The 27,854-nt window shown below is 39.8% G+C and overlaps 1 protein-coding gene across 1 annotated transcript; it reads right to left on the bottom strand.

Annotated features, from left to right (window-relative positions):
• Positions 1 to 41: 41 nt before the first annotated feature.
• Positions 42 to 27,854, bottom strand: itga2.2 (integrin, alpha 2 (CD49B, alpha 2 subunit of VLA-2 receptor), tandem duplicate 2). The gene is made up of 30 exons (XM_088994046.1): positions 27,644 to 27,854; positions 22,985 to 23,108; positions 22,552 to 22,661; positions 22,354 to 22,445; positions 20,855 to 20,969; positions 20,648 to 20,775; positions 19,274 to 19,422; positions 19,039 to 19,189; positions 17,046 to 17,211; positions 16,877 to 16,953; positions 14,737 to 14,875; positions 14,425 to 14,570; positions 14,199 to 14,342; positions 12,274 to 12,477; positions 12,050 to 12,180; positions 10,208 to 10,371; positions 9,969 to 10,120; positions 9,408 to 9,518; positions 7,868 to 7,953; positions 7,293 to 7,434; positions 6,423 to 6,506; positions 6,264 to 6,340; positions 6,084 to 6,167; positions 5,838 to 5,940; positions 5,058 to 5,168; positions 4,747 to 4,857; positions 4,541 to 4,654; positions 4,369 to 4,458; positions 4,180 to 4,296; positions 42 to 1,612 (listed from the first exon to the last, which is right to left on the bottom strand). Exons 1-30 carry the CDS (start codon positions 27,681 to 27,683, stop codon positions 1,529 to 1,531), a joined length of 3,546 nt encoding a protein of 1,181 aa, XP_088850172.1. The 5' UTR covers positions 27,684 to 27,854; the 3' UTR covers positions 42 to 1,528.

The following is a 27,854-nucleotide window of genomic DNA, read 5'->3' on the forward strand; positions in this document are numbered from 1 at the left end:
CTTCGACACTGCCAATCAAATGCAGACAATTATGAGCTGGCCTTTGTTGATCCCAAGTGGGGGACATTTATTATTTTATCTGGCGCTTCCTCGTACAACAACAAAAAAGAAATACTGTGTGGCTTGCAGGCAACCATGAAAAAGATTCATGGCGCACTCGAGATTAAATCCAAATTAAGCCTTCTGGAAAACATTCGAAGGCATCCCATACCACAAAGTAAAAACACCCGACATTAAAAATAAAGACAAAGTGCACTAAAAAATAAATGTATGACGTTTTAAGATTTACACGTGCAATTGTGCTATCGTGGCTGTACCTGTGAGAGTCTCTCTAGCTCTCTCCGCCGCTCTCTCGGCCCCATGTACAGGACTGTAGTGTACAGATTCCTCAAAATATACATAACAAAACAATATTCACGATCGAACCATAGATTAAACATACAAACATTCGAATACCATTTGAAGCCCACAGTTCTGTATCCCAAAACGGCGACAGTCAAAATAGAATCAGTGTGCAAAAGTAACCCGTACTGTATGTACACTTTAATTTAAACAACAACAACAAAGCTTTTGTGGCCTCTTTCATTTATCTTTGATAAGGTAATTCAATATAATCATAAAAAAAGTAATAAAAGTGATTCACGGGGAAATGGTGAATGAAGTCAATCAGTAATTTAGATCTTGCTCCTCTCTTGTGGTCAAACGGTGCCAATGCACACATATGCAGCTCACTTATGACAAACCAGTTTTTGTTTGCTACAAACGTTCGGTTCAAATCATTTTGATTTGGTAATTTTCTCATTTGATAGTGTTGCAAGTATTGCACCATATATTAGTGCCTCTGATCCGGTTTCAAAGCCCATTGAATAAACATAAATACAAAAAAAATATTACTCACAGGCGCAACCTTTGAAACATTCACATATAAAACCTTAACCATCATTTCATTTTACAGTATATACACAAACAGACACACACACACGACAAAAAACGCACAAATGTTGAAAGAAACACACTTTTTTTTTGTTTTCTTCTATTTTGCTTTTGTCATATGGGAGAAACCGAACTCCAGGGTATAGATTCAAAACAAACCCTTCGGACTAAGGCGGATGTGCTAAATGGTAATCCACAATGATACGCTACCACAATTCAAGTACGCTGTAAGCAAGAAATAGCCCTGAGTATTTATTACCCATGCCAGTAGTTTAAGCACCCAGCGCACTTACGATATGCTCAAATGAGCCAAAGTAGAAAAAAAGAGCTTGACTACGGTATCCATATTGATGGTGATGCATGTCATCACCAGTGTTAAACCTGTAGAGTACAATACGGACCTCATTGCGTGTGTCCCCCTCCCCTCCTGCATAAAAAAAAGACTCTTAACAAATTCAACTAACTGTGCAAAAGGACCAAACAGGAACAGGGAGAGGGCAAGCTTAGGTTGGTCAGTGCACTTGAGAAGTACCAGTGAGCAAGCTGGATGACGAGCCAGTGTAGGAAGGTGCAACTTTGTTGGCGTGGTGGTGTTTCACAACACCCCATCATCATAGGCGTGGCTCTGGGTATCATCATCTTTTTGGAGCTGTTGATATTTCCTTTTGAAAAATCCAAACTAGACAGGGAGAAAAAAAAATACACGATGAATTCAGAGAATTGAAGGAGCCACGTCAAAATTTGAGAATGGGCCTCAGTGTCAACGTGAACAAAAATGTCGAAGGAGAGATATCGGCATAGGTAATCTATATTCCACCCCAAGAAAAAAAAACATATTTGTATTTTTGTTACTGCAGTGGACACCCCCCCCCCCCAAAGACTGACAGAGTGACTAATTATTCAACGCCACCGAGTAACTGAGTTATTGGCTAACTGTCTAAATTACAAACAAACTAACCAACCATGAAACTAAGTAATTAACCAAAATACAAATATCACCAACCAAACAACAAGACGTCAAGCAGACAAACGGAAAGCGTCAAGCTCAAACTAACAAACTAGCTAACTGGCTAGCCAGGGTATTAGCTAATTACCTAACTTGCTAGCCGGACAATTTGCTAACTGGATAGCCAACTAACTGGTTATAATAATAATAATAATAATAATAATAATAATAATAATAATAATAATACAGTAAAGTCTCGTGATATCGATATCGGATATATCGATAGTCCCGGTTATATCGATACTATTTCTATGCACGCACGGAGAAAATTACATGCAAACAGGGTCGGATATATCGATAGTCCCGGTTATATCGATATTTTTTCGGACTCCCTTGAATATCGATATAACGAGACTTTACTGTAATAATAATACATTTCATTTATAAGCACCTTTCAAAACTCTCAAGGTCACTTAACAGTCACGGGATAAGTTTTCCTGTGGTTGAGCAGCGGCAGCCACATGCGCCAGCATTCACTCAACCCGGAATAATGATAATAATAATACATTTCATTTCTAGATAGAAAGTTAGCTAGCTAGCTAATAGATAAGTAATTGATAGATAGCTAGATAGATAGCCAATTTATAGCAAATAGATAGCTAGCTAGGTAGCTAGCAAGGTAGCCAGCTAGATAGCTAGTTAGCAAATAATAAATTTCATTTATAATATATATATATATACAGTAAAGTCTCGTTATATCGATATTCAAGGGAGTCCGAAAAAATATCGATATAACCGGGACTATCGATATATCCGACCCTGTTTGCATGTAATTTTCTCCGTGCGTGCATAGAAATAGTATCGATATAACCGGGACTATTGATATATCCGATATCGATATAACGAGACTTTACTGTGTGTGTATATATATATATATATATATATATATATATATATATATATATATATATATATATATATATATATATATATTTGGAGCACTCACAAACTGTGGGTACCCTCAGTGGTCATTTAACAAATGTCAGAAAGGAAGAATAGGGAATGAAACCAAAAATTCTGAAGATACAAAAAGGAAAGGAGTAGCAGTACCTTACATTGCAGGAGTTTCTGAAAAACTACAAAGAGTCCTTTGGCAACACAAAATTCCTACTTATTTCAAACAGATAAACACTTTAAGGCAAAATTTAGTGCATCCAAAAGGTAGGCTGCCAAATGAAAAACAAAGTAATGTAGTTTATTCAATACATTGTAAGAATGAAAATTGAGAGCAGTACATTGGGGCAGTACATTGGGGAGACTGCTTTGAAAGGGGAGTAAAAGAAGTGATTTTCATAAAACAACTAAATCCTTCATTAAACCGGTTTGTTGGGGTGAGGTTCAATTTGGATCGTTCATACAATAGCCTGCTTAGGAGACATAGGATTAGTAATACTGATGAGGTGATACTGGTCGAAGTGGGGCAATCAGGCCAGTCGTTAATCAGAACGATAGGAACTGTCAGTGGAGCGGCTGCAGGGGGTAGTCCTCTGCTCTCCCCAACCTGAGAGCAGGGACCTATCATAGCAGAGTCCGGCACCGCAAAGTCTGGACAGTAGGGATATATTTTGCTGACGAAGTTTCTTGGATAAGAAGCGAAACGTCCGACACCTTCAAAGAAGTACAGATGACGGCTGAAGAAACCTTTTCATTGATGGACCACTCCTGTACGGCTGAGAGCTTACACAGACATTTCATTTATAAGCGCCTTTCAAAACTCTCAAGGTCACTTTACAGTCACGGGATAAGTTGTCCTGTGGGTGAGCAGCGGCGGCCACATGCTGCTTGGTTATTCAACTAACTAGTTAACCAGCTGACCAACCACCTAACAGTTAACTATCTAACTAGCTAACTAACCAACAAACTAACCGTCTGACTGATTGCCTAACCAGTCAACTTGCTAGCGAACTGGCTAACCAACCACTAACTCACGAATTGGCTGGCTGACTAACCAGCCAACTAGCTCGTGAAATAAATAAATACATAATAAACCTACAAACTAACTGTTTCCGCCTAAAAAAATAGAATGGCAAAGTGAGTAATAACTGGCTGATTGAGTAAGTAATGTACAAACCATCTTGTTAACAAATTGCCCGGGCTAACTATTTAACTTGATAATAACTTAACTGTGACTCAACCAACCACTCAACCAACCACCCAACCAACGTGAGCGACAAAATAGCTACAGTATGTAAGCTATGCAACTATCCCGAGTTATGATGAGATTTTTGAGATGAGCTGACCTTCCACAGAAGAGCAACAACCAGGCCGAGTAGCACCAGTCCACCGATCACACTGCCAACAATGACCCCCACCGGAACGTCGCCCGTCGCCCCTGGTTTACTCACTGTGACCACCACCTGAAAACAAATCCAGTGGAAAAAGGCATCTAGGATATGATGTCCCTCATGAATTCATGAATGTGACTTTACCGGGAGCTCTTTCAGGCGGAGAATGAATAAATCGGGGTTGGAGCTTTTGATTTCCACGGTGGATGTCAGCTCGGTGGTCTGATAGGCCGCCTAACAAACACAAATAGGGGGAGCTTCAAAATGACCGGCGTGACGTAACATGGTACAATATAAGGTCATTATCGCGAAATACCGTAATAAATGTCCCGCTCCAAATCCTTGTTTTAACTTTCACATAGTAGTCGCTGGTGACATCAGCGTCTTTGAGGAGACATTTGATCTGCTCGCACTTTGCACTCTGGCAATCCTGGAATTGAAAGAGACCAACACAAAGCGACTGCAGAGTCAAGACGGTCACATTCCAAGAATCCAATTCGGAAGTTCTATGCTGTCACCAACCAGCTTCTCGATCCCTCTGAGACTCTCTTCGGTGAAAGTGGCTTGGTGGTCCTTGATGCCGATTCTCAGTGGGTCCACCAGGCCTTTGGTATCACAGCTGATAGAACCACCCTGCACACGTAAAACAGTTAGCTCCATGTCACCATTTTTGATCAAGCATTTATTTTGGAGCTCAAATAACTCCACAAATTGACCAGAGATGAAGTATCTCTGAAGAAACTTTTTGGAAACATTATACACGTCGAAATAGTTTCATACTTCCTTCATCGGAGATATGTAAGAAGTCCAAATTGATTAACGTGATGACTCACAACTTGCGTGTCCACACTGGTAAGATAGAGGAGCGGATTTCCTCCCTTGGTGCTGACCGGCAGTGAGATAGTCAGATAAAGAAGGCTAACTGGGAAGTTTCCAGTCGAAACCTTTGAAATAAAACAAATTCAAGTCCAGGAGTAATTATAATAATAACAACAACAACAATAACAATAATAATAATAATAAGTCACTTTACAATCACAGGATCAGTTTTTCTGTGGGTGAGCACTGGCAGCTACACGCGCCAGCGTTCACTCTACCCAGAAGTAACTCAAATAGATAGAAAGCTAGCTAGCTAGTAGAAAGTCAATAGATAGCAAATAGTTAGCCAGCTAGACACCTAGCTATATACCTAATAGATAGACAGATAGATAGATAGATAGCCAGACAGATAGCTAAGCCGGCTATATAAGTAGCAAGATAGCTAACAGATAGCCAGCTATATTTAATAATCAAAACCCCAATGGAGATGGGTACAATCAGATATCAATTATATCGATTAGAAAGTGTACAACGGGTCCTTCCTGGTCTTTTTACATTATGTTGCTCACCTGAGCTATCTAGCTAGCAATCTAGCTGGCTACCTAGTTAGCTATCTATTAGCTAGCTGTCTATTTGCTGTCCACAAGCTATATGTAGTGTTTTTTTTCCCTTAAACTGCTGTTGTTATCAATTTTGCTCATATGCTACCTAGCTAGCTATTTGCTATCTAATATCCATCATTTCCGTTTTGGGATGTGCGAATGGACAACAAATATTGAAGTCGTGTATTTCACCTTCACAGTGAAGTTAAATTCAGGGCCGATGTCATCCAAAGTTTTCACAGTCGTTTCTGGTGCAGTGGTTGAATTTGCAACATAGAAGTTGATGTTTGACTTCCTGCAAGGAATAAAACAAGGAAATGCCTTTTGTAAATGTCAAATGGACCGATGGGACTTGACTGGTAATGGTCAATTATTTTACGGCCTAATGATTCAACAGCTTGCAGATTTGTATTCATTTAAAAGAAAAATAAAAATGACCTGGATAAAATAATTCCTGTATCGTATTGAAGAGGAATGGATATATCCACTTGGTTGTCTGCCGGAACCTGCTCTTTACTGTCACTGCAAAGCAGCAAAGTACACAACATAGAAGAAGGGATCCATTGACCAAAAAAAAAAAAGCCATATTTCTGCTTGTCATTATCACCCGATGTTTACCTTTTAGCCTCAAACTTGACCTTTGCCCGATTCAGCGGATGATTGAGGTTGTAATCGAAATTGAGCTGAAATTTTATCTGGGCAGAAATGACACAAATTTGAGAAAACAAGCAAATATGAAAATGAAGAGTAATTTTGAAAAAGTTATTTGACACTCACCATTTGGTCTTTTTTCAAAGCTGGATATCCCACCTGACAAACAACAGTTTGCTCTTGTGTTGAGGTGCATTTGACTCCCTCGGTCTGTAAAGAAAATTCAGTTTGTAGGATAATTGCACTGCCACATTTCCAAAAGCAAAAAAAAAAAAGAGAAACAAAATAACAAATAACAAAAAAAAAAAAAAACAAATAAAAACAAAAACAAAAAACCAACAACCAGCAAAATACAAAAGACAAAAAAAAAACAAAAAAATAAAAAAAATACACAAATAAAAACAACAAAAGACAGGAAGCAGAGCTGGAGATAGCTGAGCGGAAGATGTTGAGGTTTTCTTTGGAAGTGACCAGGTTGGATAGGATCAGGAATGAGTACATTAGATTGACAACTCATATTAGAGGCTTTGGAGAGAAAGTCAGAGAGGCCAGACTGAGATGGTTTGGACATGTCCAGAGGAGAGAGAGTGACTATATCGGGAGAAGGATGCTGAGTCTTGAACTGCCAGGCAGGAGACCGAGAGGAAGACCGACGAGGAGGTTTATGGATGTGGTTAAAGAGGACATGAAGGTAGCTGGTGTGAGAGAAGAGGATGCACAAAACCGGGATAGATGGAGGACATTAATTCGCTGTGGCGACCCCTGAAGGGAAAAGAAGACAGAAATAAAAACAACAAAAACAAAAAAAAAGTAAGAAATCAATAAAATAAAATACAATAAATAAGAATAAGAATAATGAACATGAATAAACAAAAAATGAATAAAAATAAAAACAAAAATTAAATAACCATAAAATAATCATATAAATATAAATAACAATACAGATAAAAACACTCATCACCAAAATTGCAGGCAAAAAGAAACTACTGTACTTACAGGAGGAAATACAGACGAGTAGAAGAGGTTGGCTGAATATGTAGCCAACACTTGTGTGTTGTAAGCATTTTCTTTTTTGTTCTTCACTGTGACCTCAAATGACAGTTCCCGCTTATTGGGGCTGACCAGAAAAGGGGCTGAACTGTAGAACAAGTCATACACTGGTCAAAATTGTGACACGGTATTTTGGGCCTTTATTGAGTTTTTAAGCAATGTTATACACCCACATAAATACCAACAGGAATTCAAAAAATAAAAATAGTTTTTTTGCAGGTCACAAAAATGTGGAATCTTGACTATGAATACCAAATAAACAAAGTGAAATAGACAAAGTCATGGCAGGTTGTACCTTCAGAGGTTAAGTATTAAGCAACAATCAGAGTTAAACATTGACACAAAACATTCTCAGACATTTCCTCCCCCATTTCATGGACGGCGGCTACTACAATGGGCAGCTTATCGGGTTACGGGCTGATCATTATTTCCGCGTGGAAGGGTTAAAACGGAGACGGGTCAAAAGGTTGGTCCGTGAAGATGAACACACACCATACAGGGTTACAATAAATCACCCTCACCTTGACCCTTTTGTGTCCGTCGTCACACTCAGTGCTAGGTCACTGACGCACACCTCATCTGAGCCGCAGTCTTTCGTGAAGGGGATCTGAAACAAATCAAAACGCAGCCACACGTCAACAAGTTTGTCACTTAAATATCATATCTCGCTCATATAGTAGTTCCCATCTTTTATTGAGATAAGGCAGAAAAAAAGTCACTGCGCACTACCAAACTAAATGTTACCAATTGAAATAAGAATGGTCTGATAATAATTTACTCACAATTTAATCTGTGGGAAATCCAGGCTGCTTATAGCTAGCAAAAAGTCGCTAAATTGTCCCATCATAGAAACTTACTGTACTTATGCATACACCGCTTGATATGACCTTCTGCCATTGAGGGGAGAGAATTTCCGTTTTTCCACCTCTTACTACATGTTGACACATTGTCACAGTTGGCATACTTAAAGGACAACCGACGTCTAAGGACAAGTTGTGTCCATAATTTGTTAAATGGCTTCAAATGACTTCTACCGAGCGTATTTTAATAAGATTCCACCGCATATAGCTATATTTTACGTTTTAAGACTCGCGCTGAATATTTCGGAAGTCTTCTTTTTGAGTTGGTGACGAGTCCGTACGTGACGTCACTATAGGAACGCTCCTGACCGAAAAGAAAAGACGCATTGTAGTGGTCCTTCCATTACGTCAATGTATTTTGCTGCACTTGTTTGGTCTGGGGACCTCGTGTTGCACCCAAAAGCCGTCAGAAGAGGGCGTCCAAGCTCCATATAAGGAATTTATCAGCCTGTGAAAACAGAGGTGGCCACAGGGGGTCGCCATTTTGTGCCTCTTTTTCGGTGAGACATTTTCCCTCAATGTTGCCTCATAATGGCATGGAATAAATTCTTTAATCGATTGCAAACTTGTATGCTTTCCTTTTCAGAACTATTTGAAACATATTCATAACTGGATGTGTAACAAGAAAGCATATTCTCCGAATCTGAAGCCATTGTTTTGATTCTCCAGCAATGCAAGACGTCTTGGCGTGACGTCACGAACTGGGGCGGGACTTTCTGAAAATGCCCAATTCGCAGCTCAATTTTTTGCAGATTTTGGACACTAAGTCATTTTTATTGGTGTTTTGCATTTCAATAGAAATATCATACTGCGTGTTTTGGGTATTTTAGATGGTATAAAACGTTTTTCTGATGTCAGTTAGGAAACAAAAAAGTGACGTCGGTTGCCCTTTAAGGGTACTAAGATAGAATATTTGTAGTTCATAAAGGACTTTTTAGGAGACTTATTCAATAAAATGTGAGTTCTTCCTGCTCTAGTAAATACTGTACCTAGCTGAAATGGTAAAAATTAACTTCCCGCATTGCAAAACTGAGCTTGTTGCAAAAAGTGGACACTTCTGTGACTCATGTAAGTGTTTGGAGACAGTAATAATCAGGTTATGTCATCTTAAATGAGTGTCTGCAAAATAGCTATTAAGTCTGGAGCCTCAAAATGAAAAAAAAAAAAAAAACAATAATAATGAGAATAGACGGCAACTCACGAAGAACTCCCAGGCGGTCAGAGAGAAGACATCAAGGACTGGGTTAGCGTTGGCATTCTCCTGTTTGATTTCCACTTTCAAACTGACTGAATTGACAAAATCGGGCGTCTCCTGATTGCAAAACAAACGTACCCCGGTGATCATTTCCAAACAGCAACACAAAAGACAATTGAAGTGGCAGTCAGTAAAGAAGATGTCCAAGGTGGTGCCCAAGAACAACAAATGGACAATAAATATTGAAGTTGCATAAAGCTTTGCTTTTTTTGTTTTTGTGTTTTATTTGGTCATTTTGTATTGTTGTGTGTTCTGTGGAATGCATACAGATTGTTTTTCAGCATGTTTGGCCACATTCATCAAGGAGGCGACTGTGCTGAGCGGTTGTGCCTTTTCGGCATCACGAATATGTCAGCGCTGTTTTTGATTTGGAGGGATGTCGGTGCCATTTGACTTAATGTCTGTCTCTAAATGTTCCCCTGTGTCAGCTTTGGACAGGTTCCAGCTCCCTGCCACTTTGAAAAGCATTAGCAGTACTAAACACTGGATGAAAGTATCAGCCGCTACCTGTACGTAGACTTGGAAGTCTTGACAATCCAGTTTAGACGAGAGCTTGGTATTCCCCGAAAGCAAACGCTCGTTATTTTTCATGAAAAGTCCTCTAGAGGTGACACGGGAAGCCTGCAAATCGGCATCCAGTGTCAATGTGTACGTGATATCTAGAAAAGGAGAATGCACTTTAGTTGCAGTATATCACTGTTCAGCTCGGGAGTGAAAAATGTGATCAACTGCTTTATTGGATTTACAAATGGGTCCGACTGGATTTTTGGGCCTGAACGTCGGACTGAAACAGAGCTTGGTGGTGAAACACGACATCTTGCGTCCGCTGATGTCGCAAGGTTTGCTTAAAATGTTGATCTTCTCAGGTTTAAAGGAAGCACTCGCTGAGACTGTGGCCACACCTCGGGACCTGCAGGATAATCAGACAAAAAATTCTGATGTCGCTATGGTAAATTAAGTCATTCACTGCCAGACAATAGGCAAAAATGTGTCCACTCCGATGCCAGGGTTTTTGTAATTTTCACTCAAATTGCAGGACCCACGGAATATTGAGTTTTAGGACTACATAAACATTCAATGCAGTGTAAGAAACCTTAGCCTCTGTTCTTTCATGAGAAAAAATAGTTAATTCCTAAGTTATATGGGTCTGGAGTTATCTGAGCTTGAAATGGGGGCAGCTGTACAAAAAGAAAATTCTGCCCCCTCGTGGGACGAAAAAACATTGCCAGAGGTCTGACCAGCGCTTTATCAGCACCCCCCTAAGAAAAACCAAATCTCGAACAAATTCGGGAATGGCGCTCCCGATCATGTTTTTCAATTCCTCAATAAATCCGGAAATGGCAGTGAATGAATTAATAATCGATAGTCAAACAGGAGTCGTAATGGGGGCGGCAGTAAAAAACAAGGCAAATGCTGCCCCTCATGGGAGGGAAAAACATTGCCAGAGGTCTGACCAGCACTTTATCAGCCCCCGCCCCTCCCCCACGCAAGAAAAAGCAAAACCCGAACAAATTCGGGAATGGCAGTGAATGAGTTAAACGTTAATGCAATGACCATTTAGTAAGACTCGTAATAGCGCAAAGCAAGAACAATAATAATTCAAATAATAAGTCTAAAGCAGTAGCATAATAACTCAATGTTGTTCATGCATTAATGTCTTATATTCACAATACGACCAACCTTGTTCGACTGTAAACACGCAAAGGATATCAGTTCATTCCATATACAGTGAGACCTCAACTGACAAACACCTCAATTTACAAACTTTTTGTCTTACAAACGTCAAATTTATGAAAATTAAACCTTATAATAAGCACTATGTTCATAATACACACCCACCACGGCTGGCGGAGTGATCTTCGGCGGAAGCACACGACCGAACAGCACCAGAGGTTAAGTTACCAAGAGTCCTTATGGAAGGTGACTCTCCTTCCATAAGCCATCAATGACCATCAAAAAGGTAAATACAACTTTATTTTACAGCACAGTTTATTTCTTTAATTACAGTCGTCATGTAATGCGCCTCTCTTTCCAAACAGCAATTCCCTTTGACCTTCGACCCCCAATGCCATTCCATCAAGCCATAAATGACCATCACAAATGTAAATAAAGTGACTTTATGATACAATGCAGTGTATTTCTTTCATTATAATACAATATCACATTTATTATACATAGAATAAGGTATGTTGTGTGTAGTTTTAAGGCTTATTTAGTTGAAAAGTATATTTTAGGGAAACCCGGGAACGGATTATTCCCATTTTAATTGTTTCCTATGGGATTTTTTTTTTTGAGATACACACTTTTCGCCTTACACACTCTGTCTGGGAACCAATTAAGTTCGTAAGTTGAGGTCTCACTGTATAAGCCGCATCGGATTATAAGGCGCATGATCAGCTTTTGAAAAAATTGAAGGCTTATAGGTGCGACTTATCATGCGGAAAAAAGGATACAAATTCCCATTCACACAAAAGGACAATTTAAAAGCTTTAATGTGCCTAACGTGTGTAGGTTTTAAAACATGTGAGCAGCACTTGAAATGTTTCATTTAAAAATCGGTTTAGAGAAGTTATTTATTTTTGTCTCACCACAGCTGGACCACTTTTCCAGATGCACCCACTGAGATATCGGTGAGAGTGTCATCATTTAAGTCATTGTAGCTATCGAGGGACCTCCCGAAAAAATGGACTTGAGGATCGATTTTTGAACCGAGTATTTTCTGGGGGAAAAAAACAGAGGAAACAACCAGTCATGTATGGGATTTGCATCCATTACTTCAAGACCACAAGTTCCGCAATGAAGACATTTGTACCTGTGAGAACTGCTTGTCTAGAGTCTTTTTCCTCCCATTGTAAATATAAACAACGCCTCTTCCTTTATCCTCCAAAGGTGCTCCAACGACGACGTCATTGTAACCGTCAAGGTCCAGGTCGGGAATTGCTGACATGGCCGTCCCGAAACGGGCGTTTTCAGTTGCTGGGGAGCCTTTGAGGAATCCCTGCTCATTCAGGATACCCTTCAGATTGGAACATAGAAGTTAACACGCCATTTTGAGGTTTGTCAAAAATGTTCCTCGCATGATTAACTTTTATGTGGACTCGTCAGACCACAGACACATTGGATGAGACCTTCTCAGATGAGCTGAGGCCCAGAGAAGCTGGCAATATCTTTGGCTGTTGTTGCTATATGCGTTCCCTAACACAATTTCTTGTCTTTGTCGTTGATCTAATTGAATATAACTTTAAAAAGAGTTGCAAATCATTAGGTCCTGTTTTTAGGTACATTTTACACAACGGAATTTGGGAAATTATATTTATCCAGCTCATCTAAAATCAGCATAGACTTCCAAAAACGTTTTTTAGTTATTTAACTCATTCACTGCCAGACGATGTGCAAAAATGTGTCGAGTTCAATGCCAGTTTTTTTGTCATTTTCACTCAAATTGCAGAACCCACAGAATATTGAGTTTTACTCCGACATAAACATTCAATTCAGCGCAAGAAACTTTAGACTCTCTTCTTTCATCAGAAAAAAATAGTTAATTCCTAAATGATATGGGTCTGGAGTTATATGAGCTTGAAATGAGGGTGGTTGTGCAAAATACAATGCAATACAGCCATATTGCTTTATATAGTGCTTTAACAACAGCTGAAGCTGGAACAAAGCGCTAACATGGAAAAAAAAAGGAAATGCTGCCCCCTCGTGGAAGGGAAAAATAGTGACAGAGCTGTGGCCAGCACTTTATCGGCACCTTCAGCAGGAAAAATCAAAACCCGAACAAATTCGGGAATGGCGCTCCACGTCAAATTTTTAATTCCAGAATAAATTTGGGAATGTCAGTGAATGAGTTAATTGTATTTTTTTCCTCCCACATATGTGCATCATATGCGGATATACATCAACATAAATTGCAATAATCTTCACTATATTTCTAAATAAATATAATGAGTAGATCATTTTGACTTGGTCATTTCAAAAGTAGCTCCCTTGCTGAAAAAAGTGTGAGCACCCCTATCCTAGCCAGATCAGACATTCGCACACCTCCTTCATATTTTGCTATTACAGTAAAGTCTCGTTATATCGATATCGGATATATCGATAGTCCCGGTTATATCGATACTATTTCTATGCACGCACGGAGAAAATTACATGCAAACAGGGTCGGATATATCGATAGTCCCGGTTATATCGATATTTTTTTGGACTCCCTTGAATATCGATATAACGAGACTTTACTGTATTTCTTTCTTAAATGCAATATTTGGACGCACTACTTTTCTCTTTTCACTTGTAGCAGCACTTACTTTCTTTAGAGGCATGATTAGGGGCTAAAAGTCTTCGTACACCTATATTAAATGTGAGAGCAAAACGCAGCGCATCCGCAAGCGACAACAGTTGGTCACAAAGAGAGCGATACACCGTACGCCGCTCAGCATCCCACCCTCACGTGCGCACTCAATAATCGTACCAGCGTTCGAAATCCGATTGTTGTTCGAACTACGAAGCAAGAATTTTTCGAATATTTTGTTCGGACTCCGATTTTTTCGAACTGTGAGTCATTCGAAAACCGAGATTCCACTGTACTTGGAACTCGCGTAATTTTACATTTTAATATGTTTTTTATTTTACGTGATTTACGAATAACCTGGTCCATTTGTTCATAATAAAAATCCAATTAGGGCACAAAAGTAAGCTCCAACACAAATGAGTAGCAAATGTAGCAAAGATCATTGTTACCCTGGTGACAGTGAAGAGGTACACACGGCCTTGCTCTCTTTTCCGTTCACTCATAAACATGGGCGCACCAACCAGCAACAGGTCCGTCACCCCGTCTTTGTCCACATCCAGCGAACAAAGGACACCACCAAAATAAGCTCCAATCTAGAATGAAAAAAAAGTCCCACTAAAATTTGATTTCATAACTGATCCACATCATTATGTGAAATCTGGTTGAGTGTAGCACCTGCTTTCCTCTTTCCGAATCGATTATAGTGAATTGCTTCTGGGGGTTGAAGGTATAGACGATTACTTGTCCGGAGTGGTTGGAGCGAGGCGCACCAGCCACAAAATATTCTGTCGTGCCATCACTCAGCATGCAGACAGAGTAGCCTGCAAAGCGGCAGACACACACAAAAAAATAATAATAATAAAGAGGCCATCAAGTACCTTATGTGTGCTCTATCGTGGCCAGTCTTCACAATATTAGTGTTTTGTGTAACCCTTTGAAGGACAGCTTATCAGGTTATCATGTTACAGGGTGCATGATGGTTCATACCCAGTAAGGAGCTGTGGTTTCGATCTTGAAGTGTTCCCTCAAAGACGGAAACAGGGAGAACATTCACTTTTGAGCCCGTTTGGTGGACGACAGTCCCAGCCCAACCATAGGCACCCACTGCTCCCAGCATCAACATGTCCTTTAACGGCAAATTCACCAAAAGAACTTTTAAACATTCATTCATTCATTCATTCAAACACCAAAAAAGATATTGTGGGGTGATGACACTATAATATGGATTCATTCCACTTTAAGAGGACAACCGACGTCTCCGGACAAGTTGTGTCTATAATTTGTAAAATGGCTTCAAATGAGTTCTACTGAACGTATTTTACAAAGATTCCACCGCATATAGCTATATTTCAAGACTCGCGCTGAATATTCAGGAAGTCTTGTTTTTGAGTTGGTGACGAGTCCGTACGTGACGTCACTGAAGGAACGCCCCCGACCGAAAAAAAGACACATTGTAACAGTCCTTCCATCACGTCAATGTATTTTGCTGTACTTGTTTGGTCTGAAAACCTTGTGTTGCACCAAAAAGCCGCCAGAAGAGGGCGACCAAGCTCCACGGAAGGAATTTATCAGCCTGTGGAAACGGGCTGACTAATTCCCTAGACGGCTTTGTCGCCATTTTCTGCCTCCCTTGGGTGCGACATTTCCCACCCCTGATGCCTCAAAATGACACGGAATAAATTCTTTAATCGATTGCAAACATGTATGCTTTCTTCTTCAGAACTATTTGAATCATATTCATAACTGGATGTGTAACAAGAAAGCATATTCTCCAAATCTGAAGCCATTGTTTTGATTCTCCAGCAATGCAAGACGTCTTGGCGTGACGTCACGAACTGGGGGTGGGACTTTCTGAAAATGCCCAATTCGCAGCTCAATATTTTTGCAGATTTTGGCATTTTTATTATAATAATAATAATAATAGATTTCATTTATAAGCGCCTTTCAAAACTCTCAAGGTCACTTTACAGTCACAGGATAGGTTTTTCTGTGGGTGAGGTGTTTTGCATTTGAATAAAAATATCATACTGCGTGTCTTGAGTATTTTAGATGCTATAAAACGTTTTTCTGATGTCATTTAGGAAACAAAAAAGTTACGTCGGTTGTCCTTTAACTCTTGATTATATGGATTGGCTTGGAAGACAAGATGGCAAAATGATGTGATTGAATGATGCGGTCAGTCGACTTCAATTTGATGAAAAAGGGGTCAATTTGACCCATCTAGTTATCTAGTTAAGAAGGTTTTTATGATGTCAGGTGCGCAATTTGTTTCATTGCACTTCGTGTTTAGTTGGAAAATCAACAACCATACAATTGATTTTAATGTGAAAAACAAAAAAAAATCACTAAATATTTTTCACCATCAATCAACTGATCTCTAAATTTCTGTCTAATTTCAAACATTACAGTAAAATATGTTGTAAATTATAAATTCAGAGGGAAACAGAAAAAATGGATTACCATATTTTCCGATGTATAAGGCACACCCGAGTATAAGGTGCACCCCCAATAAATGGTGTATTTTCAAACTTTTTCCAAATACATGTACAAGGCTCCTCGGACTATAAACTGCACCTTCAATGAATGAAAAGTTTTCCAAATATCGTATATAAAACTTTTCCAAATACAATATATAAAAATATAAACGTTTTCCAAATACACACATTTCCAAAGGCACACCACATTATAAGGCGCTACAGAAGAGGCTGGTGTTACGCACTACTTCTTCTATAGGGGGAAATGGAGTCAGTGGCTGCTGACAGTAATAACGAGAACTGTTGTGGCTCAATATTACTTTACATATAAGGCGCACCTGTGTATAAGGTGCATCTTTTGAAGAAAATCAAGGCTTTTGGGTGTGCCTTATACACCGGAAAGTACGGTACTTAGGAACTCCAATCACGTTTGTCACTTGTTGCTGGGCCGAGTTAATGTTGCTGAATGACAATGACTGCAGCTGAAGTTTTGATTCATGACAAGTGAAATACATCATTTTCCATGTGCTGGGATGATTGGTGTTTTGACAACGTTTTACAATTCCGAGGATCATAGTGGACCACGTTATTCTTCAGGTTTAAGAGGAAAAGCCATAAAAATAGCGCAGGTTTAAAGCATCGAATAAAAATACCTTTTTGCTGGAGTAGTGAGCGCTGAAGCCCACCTGGGACATCTCCATCTTGAAATTGTCACCGCCTTTTCCTGTGCCTTCACTCAACACAAATAGGAAAGAATGAATGGAAGAGCAGACATGTGGAGACCTGCCTTGGAAAAGAAAACACACAAGATCAAATATGCACCTTCAATGTTGAAGATGCGGCTTCCCAGCGTTCCGGCGATGTTGGACAGGGCCGCTTCTTCGGACACGTTAAAAAAGTAATTTTCCGTGGGCAAACTGGCAATGGATTTGATTTCTTTGATGAGGTTTTCAGTATCGATGTTGTTTCTGGTGTAGTAACCCAGCACCTAAGAAGAACGGGAGCAAATTGTTATGCGTGTGAGCAAGACACAAATTGAAAAGCTTGTTGACTGTGACATGGAGAAAAAAAAAAGACAAAAAATAAAAGCGGAACCTTACACATATGTAACAAAAATGAATCACCTCCTCCATTTATACAGCACTGTAATATTTCATTACCGTCAAGGGGAACGTTGCATTTCTAAAAATGGTTAATTCCATTTCTTTTTTTTTTTCCATCTGTGATGAGATGTGCCCGCGTCTTTTATTTTTAAGCACTAATAATTTTCAAGTGTTGGAAGTCCCCCTCTAGGGGATTTTGGCTGTTCAAGAAGTTTATAATAAGGCCTTTTGCTCACTTCATAATGTCACCTCCATACAACATCCATAATAATTCCATCAAAATGGAATCCTGTTTGGTTAGATTCATCTGAGTTGATCTGTTTATTAAAAAAAAATATTGTTATAATGCTTCGGTGCAATAGGAATAATAATATTTGCAGGCAGTATTACTTCTGATTATTCACATTTTTGGGGTCGCCAATGATGTTTAAATAATATTACGTCAAAAACAGATCATTGAAAGTATGTCACACCAGATTGTGTGACTACAAAAAGTCCCAAAATGAAATGATTGTTTTATAACCGTTTATATTAAAAATGCTGAATTATTCCATTATTGTCATGATCTGGTTGGCGACCAATGGGTGGCGCTGTCGGCCCTGCCTGCACCTGGACAGGTGCCGGTCGTTTCCAATCAGTCACACTCAAAAGGACACCTGGCACGACCATTCGGTGTCGGGTAATTGTTAAATGTCATTGAATGCTGTTTGTTGCATGCTTTGTCTGCAATTGCATGCATTGTATGCTGTGCATGTGTTTGTTTAACCTTGGCAGACTTTTACACTTGTTTTCTTTTGATACTTTTTTCTGTTCAGATGATTTTGATGTTTTACATTTTGTTCCTGCTGACCTTTATTTTAATACACTTTGTCAAACAACCTCCTGCTCCCTCCTGCCTGCTTTTTGGGATCCGCACCCGCCATCACCACCTTGCAACCCGTGACAATTATAATATAAATTTTTAAAAAAAATGGAATTTGTTAGGTGAAAGAAAAGTTACTGGTTACATCCGTTAATTGTTTTTGGATTTTAAACACACAAAGAAAAAAAACAATGAAACATGACCACACAACAGTTTTAGACTACATCAACCCAGAGCGTCGATGCTTATGTGGAACTGATGCAGCGGATTTACGTGGGACAGGAGGTGTGAGACAATCTCTTTTCGGCAATGGATGCTACAGCTTTGTGTTTGCTTTCAACATTTAGCTTGTAGCAGACGTGTACGTTTCACCAAAATGTCCTTGATCCACTGGTGAAAAGGACACATTGATCCTCTTCTCCTTCATCTAGAACTGCTTCGTACAACAAAGAGGGTCCATAAAGTACTTAGGGTTGTGTCTTTGTGTTGTCACACTATTTTATTATTTTGTTCTTTTGACTTCAAGATGGCGCCACGAGAGTAGCTTCCTTTACAGCAGCTCTGTATTTTGTTTGACTACTTCTTCCTTTCCTCTTCTTTTCATCACTCTGTGAAATGTAAATGTATCCACTGCCAGACTAATAAAGGCTAGTCAAATCCAATCCAATACCCATAATGTTGGAATCTTGCACTAAATATACAAAACTGAACGAGGCCCCACAGGATTGATTGAGACTTAAATACTGAATGTCATAAGGGGTGTTTATGTGACCCGAAAGATTGGTAACAAGTGTTCGTCAAGAAGTAGGCCGTTAGTCTAGTCAACACGGCACAGTTGGTCAACACTCACAGCAATACCGAAGCGTGTGATTCCTTGCTTTTCACATTCACTGATGACTGTATCTCTGAAGGCCTGGTCATGGGACTCGCCATCAGTGACGACCACCATCACCTTGGAAGCGCTTGGCCGAGCACCGTAGATGGGATTAAAACCCCACTGGCTTCAAGAGCAAAGACACACACGTGGAAAAGCTTTTCCATAGCATGTATGTAAAGAGAAGCACGTCACACTGCCAAATACCCACCTGGCATATTGAATGGCGTGAAACGTATTGGTCGAGGAACCTTGCATTTGTGTGAGTTTGGATGCGGCATTCAGCAACTGATCTTTGGTTTGGTACTGGTTCAGCGTGAATTCAATCTTGGACTCGACGGCGTATTGAATGACACTGACCTGGTCACAAATATTAACACACAGCGGGGTGAGATGATGACTTTTTGTTTTTTTTTTCGCATCTGCAAAAATATTCTGCAGATATGTTCTACTTATTTCTAGTGAGGAGCGCCCTCGAGTATGCGGTTGTGTCACAAAAAAAGGATGCGTCACAACTGGATTAAACCCATTCAGTGACTGTGGTTACGACAGTGGACAGATGATCATTGTATCAGGTTACAGAAGACATGACCAAATGCGGCCCGTGGTCAATTTTCATCTGGGTCGCGGCCTCTGTCATAAAATCAATAACATCTGGCCCGCACGTAGAATTAATACAATGGGCATTAGCGTTATTAACCTCCATGTGCTAAATGCTGCCATCTACAGACTCAATTAAAAACAGCAAATTAGTATACGAGTTACTGAATGAGCTCCCCAATTTCATAAAACGGCGACAATCAACAAAAGTAAGAAAGTTGACTGCGAGAGCCGACGGTTCAAGTATGGGTCAAAATTGGACTATTTATTCAGTGAAATATGTAACAACCAATGGTGGACCGTCAGGGCATGCAAGGCCTTCTCTGCTGACCTAAAATATCTCAATCACAGACTGATGTTATTTATATTTGGTCCATGAATTCTGAATAAATAATTGCAAATTGTCTTTCATTTTCCTTTCATTACTTTTCCCCAGTTGCGCTGCTTCCGGGTGTGTGTTTTTGTATTTAAGGATTTAACCACTCACATTTCAGCCATCATTTGTTACCAGGGTCAGAATTTTACCTGGACGCCTTCACAATGAGTTCTGCGGACGCTGTCACATCAAATATGGCTATTTTTAAAGACGTAAAATGTGAAGTGATTTATTTAAATTGATTGCTGTTACAGTAACGTCTCGTTATATCGATATCGGATATATCGATAGTCCCGGTTATATCGATACTATTTCTATGCACGCACGGAGAAAATTACATGCAAACAGGGTCGGATATATCGATAGTCCCGGTTATATCGATATTTTTTCGGACTCCCTTGAATATCGATATAACGAGACTTTACTGTATATGTAAAGAACGTCCGCCAAGGTTGCCCACCCGACAGTTTTAACACACCAAATCTAGCCCCCTTTGCAAAATGTCTGTACACCCCTCGGTTACGTGTATGAAAGGGTGAAACTGTGGAGGAAGGAACCTCTAGCAACGGGGTGGATGAATGTATGACGGAGGGCCAAAGATGGCGTCACCTGGGTGTTTTGGGGTCCGATTTCAAGAGTCGGTAAGAGTTTCTCAATGAACTCCCTCATTGGAGCCCAGGGGTAGATACTGTTGGAACCATCCAGTACGATGACAATATCCATCGGGCCTCCACAAGCTGGAGAGGAAGCGGACAAAAATTTAAAGCAAGTAGCATTGCGCAACTGAGATCCATGATGATTAAGACGATATCTCACTCTGGATGGCGGGAGCGAAGGCAGGTTGAGGCTGAAAGAGCGGGCTCAGTTTTGAGCAGATTCCAGGGTAGAAGTTTTGATCGCCACATTTCTGTGCCCAAAGGGGACCGCATGTCTGCATGGCAAGATGGGAAGACAAGTTGAACATACAGTATCTGACAACATACAGTAACTTCCTGTACTGTAACTTTTTGTTGAGCTGTAGCTAGCAAGTATGAGACAATTTTGCATCCAAGTTGTTTTACAAATTATTCCATACAGTTGGATTTTCTTTAGTTCACCAAGAGGCCGACCGTCAAGGCCTGCAAAGCCTTCTCTGCTGGCCTAAAAATATCTGAATCACAGACTGATGTTAATTATATTTTGTCCATGAATACTTGTTAAATAATTCCAAATTGTGTACTAGCCAAACTAGCCAATTATAGTCACTCGCCAAACATCACTGGATAAAGAAGAGCCAAGAACAAAAAGACACTTAAAAAAAATCAACAATCCACAGGTGCCGAAATTGAAGTATGCGGTGATCCACCGTACGGTTTACATACAGTGCGGGTCAAAATTTTAGGAATGTTATAGAAATGTGCTTCTTTTTGAAAGAGGACCATTCTAAAGTGAACTGCTAAACAAAATGAATTCCGTTGCACCTATAAGGGAAAAATGAAAAATTATATTTTTGTCAACACTGACGCTAAGAACCAAATGTTACAGTCAATATTGTTACAGCTATACACTGTTGCTCTCATAAAGCGAACAGTTACCTCATGCAGAGTGTAAGATACCCCCCACCCCACCCGCCACCACACACACACACACACACATTCTCTTCCCACCCACTTCCTCTGTGGTGTCCAGAAGATAATGAAGGGAAAAAAATAAAAAAAATGTAATGATAATTTTCAATCTCCTTCCTGTCCCTCTTTGTGCTTCCGCACTCCAAACACATCATGACAACTTCTTTTGCATATGTACCTCCTTAACTCATTCAGTGCCAGACAATGTGCAAAAATGTGCCAGGGTTTTTGTCATTTTCACTCAAATTGCAGGACCCGCGAAATATTAAGTTTTAGGACTACATGAAGAGTCAATGCATCATAAGAAACCTCACACACTCTTCTGTCATCAGAAAAAGTTAATTCCTAATTAATGAGTTAATTCCTAAATTATACGAGTCTGGAGTTATGAGTTTGAAATGGGGGTGGCTATACAAAATACAATACAATACATACATATTAATTTCTACAGCGCTTTAACAACAGCTGAAGCTGTAACAAAGTGCTAGCATGGAAAAAAGGAAAATGCTGCCAGCCTTTGTGGAAGGGAAAAAACATTGCCAGATTTCTGGCCAGTGTTTTATTGGCACCCCAACATGAGAAACCAAAACCCGAACAAATTCGGAAATGGCGCTCTACGTAATATTTTCAATTATCAAATACATTTTTGAATGGAAGTAAATGAGTTAATACTGTTGTGAATCGATAGTCAGACAAAGGGAGTCGTACCATCAGACCGTTGACTGCAGGCATTCGGGTCAGGGTCATACCCAGAGACATGTTGACGTTGACGTTGGTCACGTCAGGAATATTGATGGAATCTGTGGGGATGATTTGCAAACTAGCTTCTTATTGATGAAGTAGCAATGGTTCACAGCAACAATAAGTGAGGCTCCAAGGTGAAATAAGCCAACAGCCACGCCTCACCTTCAAGATTGAGTTTGTCGCAACTCGTTCTGGACCCTGACACCGGACATTTATACAAATCCCCCTTCCTGTTTTGAGTATAACCACTCCAAGGGGCACCAACCAGAAGCCTATACAGAAAACAATACATGTATTTAGATATTTATTGATTGACGCAGTGTTTTGCACAGATGGATTTACTTTATCAAAAACAAAAATCATAAGTGGAGTAAACTGCATTTGTGTCAGCTTTCCCAGACGTTAAACACTCAAAGCTCAGTTAAAAGTAAACACGACACTCCTCCAGGTGATGAATCAGTGTGTGCTCAGGACGAATCTTACACTCACTGGACTAAATAAATCCCCAACATCCCCAAGTACGACATATTTAGGAGCGTCTGAAAACACGAGGAAGTCATGACGGCTGAAGGAAAACTTGTGAATGAATTATTACCATTTGCCCTCATGGTTGGCAGCCTGTTGGACCGTATAACCAAACGCTTCGACCGGCGGCCCGCTGAAAATTTTAGCCCCCGCAGTGCCAACGTTGAAAGAGTGTGATAGGCCGATTCTGTCAGCTGCCGGAAGTCAAACATGAATAAACAAAGTTATTAAACATTGGAATATTCATCCAAAACCTTGACTTTGTGATACTTTTTACTGGATAAACGGTAGGCGTACTTAAGTGGTGCTCAACACACTGTGTTGTTTTTGTCTCATGAAGGGATTGAAATGGAAATTAGCTTTTAATTTGAATTATTAATTCATCCCCAAAATAATAAAATAATAACTACTTTCAGCCCTAGTTTGCATCATCAACCAAGAAAAGGGATACACATGCCTGCCTCACAGTGCTGTGGTTTTGGGTTCAAACCGGGTTCCAGTTATGGATTTTGTCCAGGTATTTTGAATTTCTCCCACATTTCAAAACATTGTGATTTTCTAAGAATGTTGTCATAGGGATCATAAGCATTGGTGAAGATATAGAGATAACGTGTTGTTCCTTTTACCTAATTATGATACACATTTCTTATCATCAACAGACTTAGCGTAAATGAATATCATATAACATTATTGATCATGTGAAAATATTATTTGACGACTGTAATTTCAGAAATATGTATCTAACTAGTAGGCCTTGACATTAATTTGTGCCCATGAAGCAAAAAAAAAAAAAGAATGAAAGAAGACATCTAGCAACTGTTTTTTTTTAATTCTCTCAAACGGAAGGGTAAAAAAATTTCAATCTCAAATAAAGGAGTTGTTATGTAGCTTCATCAGAAGCAGCCAATCGATATAACGAGACTTTACTGTATATGTAAAGAACGTCCGCCAAGGTTGCCCACCCGACAGTTTTAACACACCAAATCTAGCCCCCTTTGCAAAATGTCTGTACACCCCTCGGTTACGTGTATGAAAGGGTGAAACTGTGGAGGAAGGAACCTCTAGCAACGGGGTGGATGAATGTATGACGGAGGGCCAAAGATGGCGTCACCTGGGTGTTTTGGGGTCCGATTTCAAGAGTCGGTAAGAGTTTCTCAATGAACTCCCTCATTGGAGCCCAGGGGTAGATACTGTTGGAACCATCCAGTACGATGACAATATCCATCGGGCCTCCACAAGCTGGAGAGGAAGCGGACAAAAATTTAAAGCAAGTAGCATTGCGCAACTGAGATCCATGATGATTAAGACGATATCTCACTCTGGATGGCGGGAGCGAAGGCAGGTTGAGGCTGAAAGAGCGGGCTCAGTTTTGAGCAGATTCCAGGGTAGAAGTTTTGATCGCCACATTTCTGTGCCCAAAGGGGACCGCATGTCTACATGGCAAGATGGGAAGACAAGTTGAACATACAGTACCTTCCTGTACTGTAACTTTTTGTTGAGCTGTAGCTAGCAAGTATGAGACAATTTTGCATCCAAGTTGTTTTACAAATTATTCCATACAGTTGGATTTTCTTTAGTTCACCAAGAGGCCGACCGTCAAGGCCTGCAAAGCCTTCTCTGCTGGCCTAAAAATATCTGAATCACAGACTGATGTTAATTATATTTTGTCCATGAATACTTATTAAATAATTCCAAATTGTGTACTAGCCAAACTAGCCAATTATAGTCACTCGCCAAACATCACTGGATAAAGAAGAGCCAAGAACAAAAAGACACTTAAAAAAAATCAACAATCCACAGGTGCCGAAATTGAAGTATGCGGTGATCCACCGTACGGTTTACATACAGTGCGGGTCAAAATTTTAGGAATGTTATAGAAATGTGCTTCTTTTTGAAAGAGGACCATTCTAAAGTGAACTGCTAAACAAAATGAATTCCGTTGCACCTATAAGGGAAAAATGAAAATTATATTTTTGTCAACACTGACGCTAAGAACCAAATGTTACAGTCAATATTGTTACAGCTATACACTGTTGCTCTCATAAAGCGAACAGTTACCTCATGCAGAGTGTAAGATACCCCCCACCCCACCCGCCACCACACACACACACACACATTCTCTTCTCACCCACTTCCTCTGTGGTGTCCAGAAGATAATGAAGGGAAAAAAATAAAAAAAATGTAATGATAATTTTCAATCTCCTTCCTGTCCCTCTTTGTGCTTCCGCACTCCAAACACATCATGACAACTTCTTTTGCATATGTACCTCCTTAACTCATTCAGTGCCAGACAATGTGCAAAAATGTGCCAGGGTTTTTGTCATTTTCACTCAAATTGCAGGACCCGCGAAATATTAAGTTTTAGGACTACATGAAGAGTCAATGCATCATAAGAAACCTCACACACTCTTCTGTCATCAGAAAAAGTTAATTCCTAATTAATGAGTTAATTCCTAAATTATACGAGTCTGGAGTTATGAGTTTGAAATGGGGGTGGCTATACAAAATACAATACAATACATACATATTAATTTCTACAGCGCTTTAACAACAGCTGAAGCTGTAACAAAGTGCTAGCATGGAAAAAAGGAAAATGCTGCCAGCCTTTGTGGAAGGGAAAAAACATTGCCAGATTTCTGGCCAGTGTTTTATTGGCACCCCAACATGAGAAACCAAAACCCGAACAAATTCGGAAATGGCGCTCTACGTAATATTTTCAATTATCAAATACATTTTTGAATGGAAGTAAATGAGTTAATACTGTTGTGAATCGATAGTCAGACAAAGGGAGTCGTACCATCAGACCGTTGACTGCAGGCATTCGGGTCAGGGTCATACCCAGAGACATGTTGACGTTGACGTTGGTCACGTCAGGAATATTGATGGAATCTGTGGGGATGATTTGCAAACTAGCTTCTTATTGATGAAGTAGCAATGGTTCACAGCAACAATAAGTGAGGCTCCAAGGTGAAATAAGCCAACAGCCACGCCTCACCTTCAAGATTGAGTTTGTCGCAACTCGTTCTGGACCCTGACACCGGACATTTATACAAATCCCCCTTCCTGTTTTGAGTATAACCACTCCAAGGGGCACCAACCAGAAGCCTATACAGAAAACAATACATGTATTTAGATATTTATTGATTGACGCAGTGTTTTGCACAGATGGATTTACTTTATCAAAAACAAAAATCATAAGTGGAGTAAACTGCATTTGTGTCAGCTTTCCCAGACGTTAAACACTCAAAGCTCAGTTAAAAGTAAACACGACACTCCTCCAGGTGATGAATCAGTGTGTGCTCAGGACGAATCTTACACTCACTGGACTAAATAAATCCCCAACATCCCCAAGTACGACATATTTAGGAGCGTCTGAAAACACGAGGAAGTCATGACGGCTGAAGGAAAACTTGTGAATGAATTATTACCATTTGCCCTCATGGTTGGCAGCCTGTTGGACCGTATAACCAAACGCTTCGACCGGCGGCCCGCTGAAAATTTTAGCCCCCGCAGTGCCAACGTTGAAAGAGTGTGATGGGCCGATTCTGTCAGCTGCCGGAAGTCAAACATGAATAAACAAAGTTATTAAACATCGGAATATTCATCTTTTCATGGACAAATAATGATCATCCAAAACCTTGACCTTGTGATACTTTTTACTGGATAAACGGTAGGCGTACTTAAGTGGTGCTCAACACACTGTGTTGTTTTTGTCTCATGAAGGGATTGAAATGGAAATTAGCTTTTAATTTGAATTATTAATTCATCCCCAAAATAATAAAATAATAACTACTTTCAGCCCTAGTTTGCATCATCAACCAAGAAAAGGGATACACATGCCTGCCTCACAGTGCTGTGGTTTTGGGTTCAAACCGGGTTCCAGTTATGGATTTTGTCCAGGTATTTTGAATTTCTCCCACATTTCAAAACATTGTGATTTTCTAAGAATGTTGTCATAGGGATCATAAGCATTGGTGAAGATATAGAGATAACGTGTTGTTCCTTTTACCTAATTATGATACACATTTCTTATCATCAACAGACTTAGCGTAAATGAATATCATATAACATTATTGATCATGTGAAAATATTATTTGACGACTGTAATTTCAGAAATATGTATCTAACTAGTAGGCCTTGACATTAATTTGTGCCCATGAAGCAAAAAAAAATGAATGAAAGAAGACATCTAGCAACTGTTTTTTTTTAATTCTCTCAAACGGAAGGGTAAAAAAATTTCAATCTCAAATAAAGGAGTTGTTATGTAGCTTCATCAGAAGCAGCCAGCTTTGACTCCTGGTGACAAAAACAATTGGCAACAAGAGTGAAGTCCGACTGCATCATGTCTTTTCACATAGGAGCGAAATTGCACATATCGCAGCGATGTGCATCCATGTGAACAGGTCCACACTCGCACAAGAGTTTAAGAATGTGAACGTTCACCAGCACAACCACACCCGTTTACCCCCGACACCAACTTACCCGATCACGTTTTTAAAAGCACTTTTTATTCGCAGCACGACAAATACAAGAATGTTATTTCTATTTTTTTCTAAGCGCCGATGCATACTCGTAATACGAGCTTTGGTAATTGACTAATTAGTTCTCTTTCAATGTGCTGTACACCTAATTATGGGGAAATAGTCACAAGGGAATTCTGACAGGGATACTTCGGAGCATGCGCATGGGAGTAAAACAAGTTCAATTGTAGAAAACTTTTGATACTCACTCATGACAATCAACGAAAAGCAGGCGACGAGGTATTCCATGGTGAACTTTTATTCCATGTGCCCGAAAAGCTCCAATGCAGTCGCAGGAGAGACTCGGCTCAGCGTGTTTTTAAACCAAGAACTGACGCACGTTTCCGAAGCAAGGACTTCAGCTTCTTCTTCCTGGCTGCGCGTGTGCGTACGATTGAGTCTGTGGTAATTTTGACTCAG

Source organism: Hippocampus bargibanti, linkage group LG04, assembly GCF_051943395.1.
Source record: "Hippocampus bargibanti isolate YZ-2025 linkage group LG04, ASM5194339v1, whole genome shotgun sequence".
NCBI lineage: Eukaryota > Metazoa > Chordata > Actinopteri > Syngnathiformes > Syngnathidae > Hippocampus > Hippocampus bargibanti.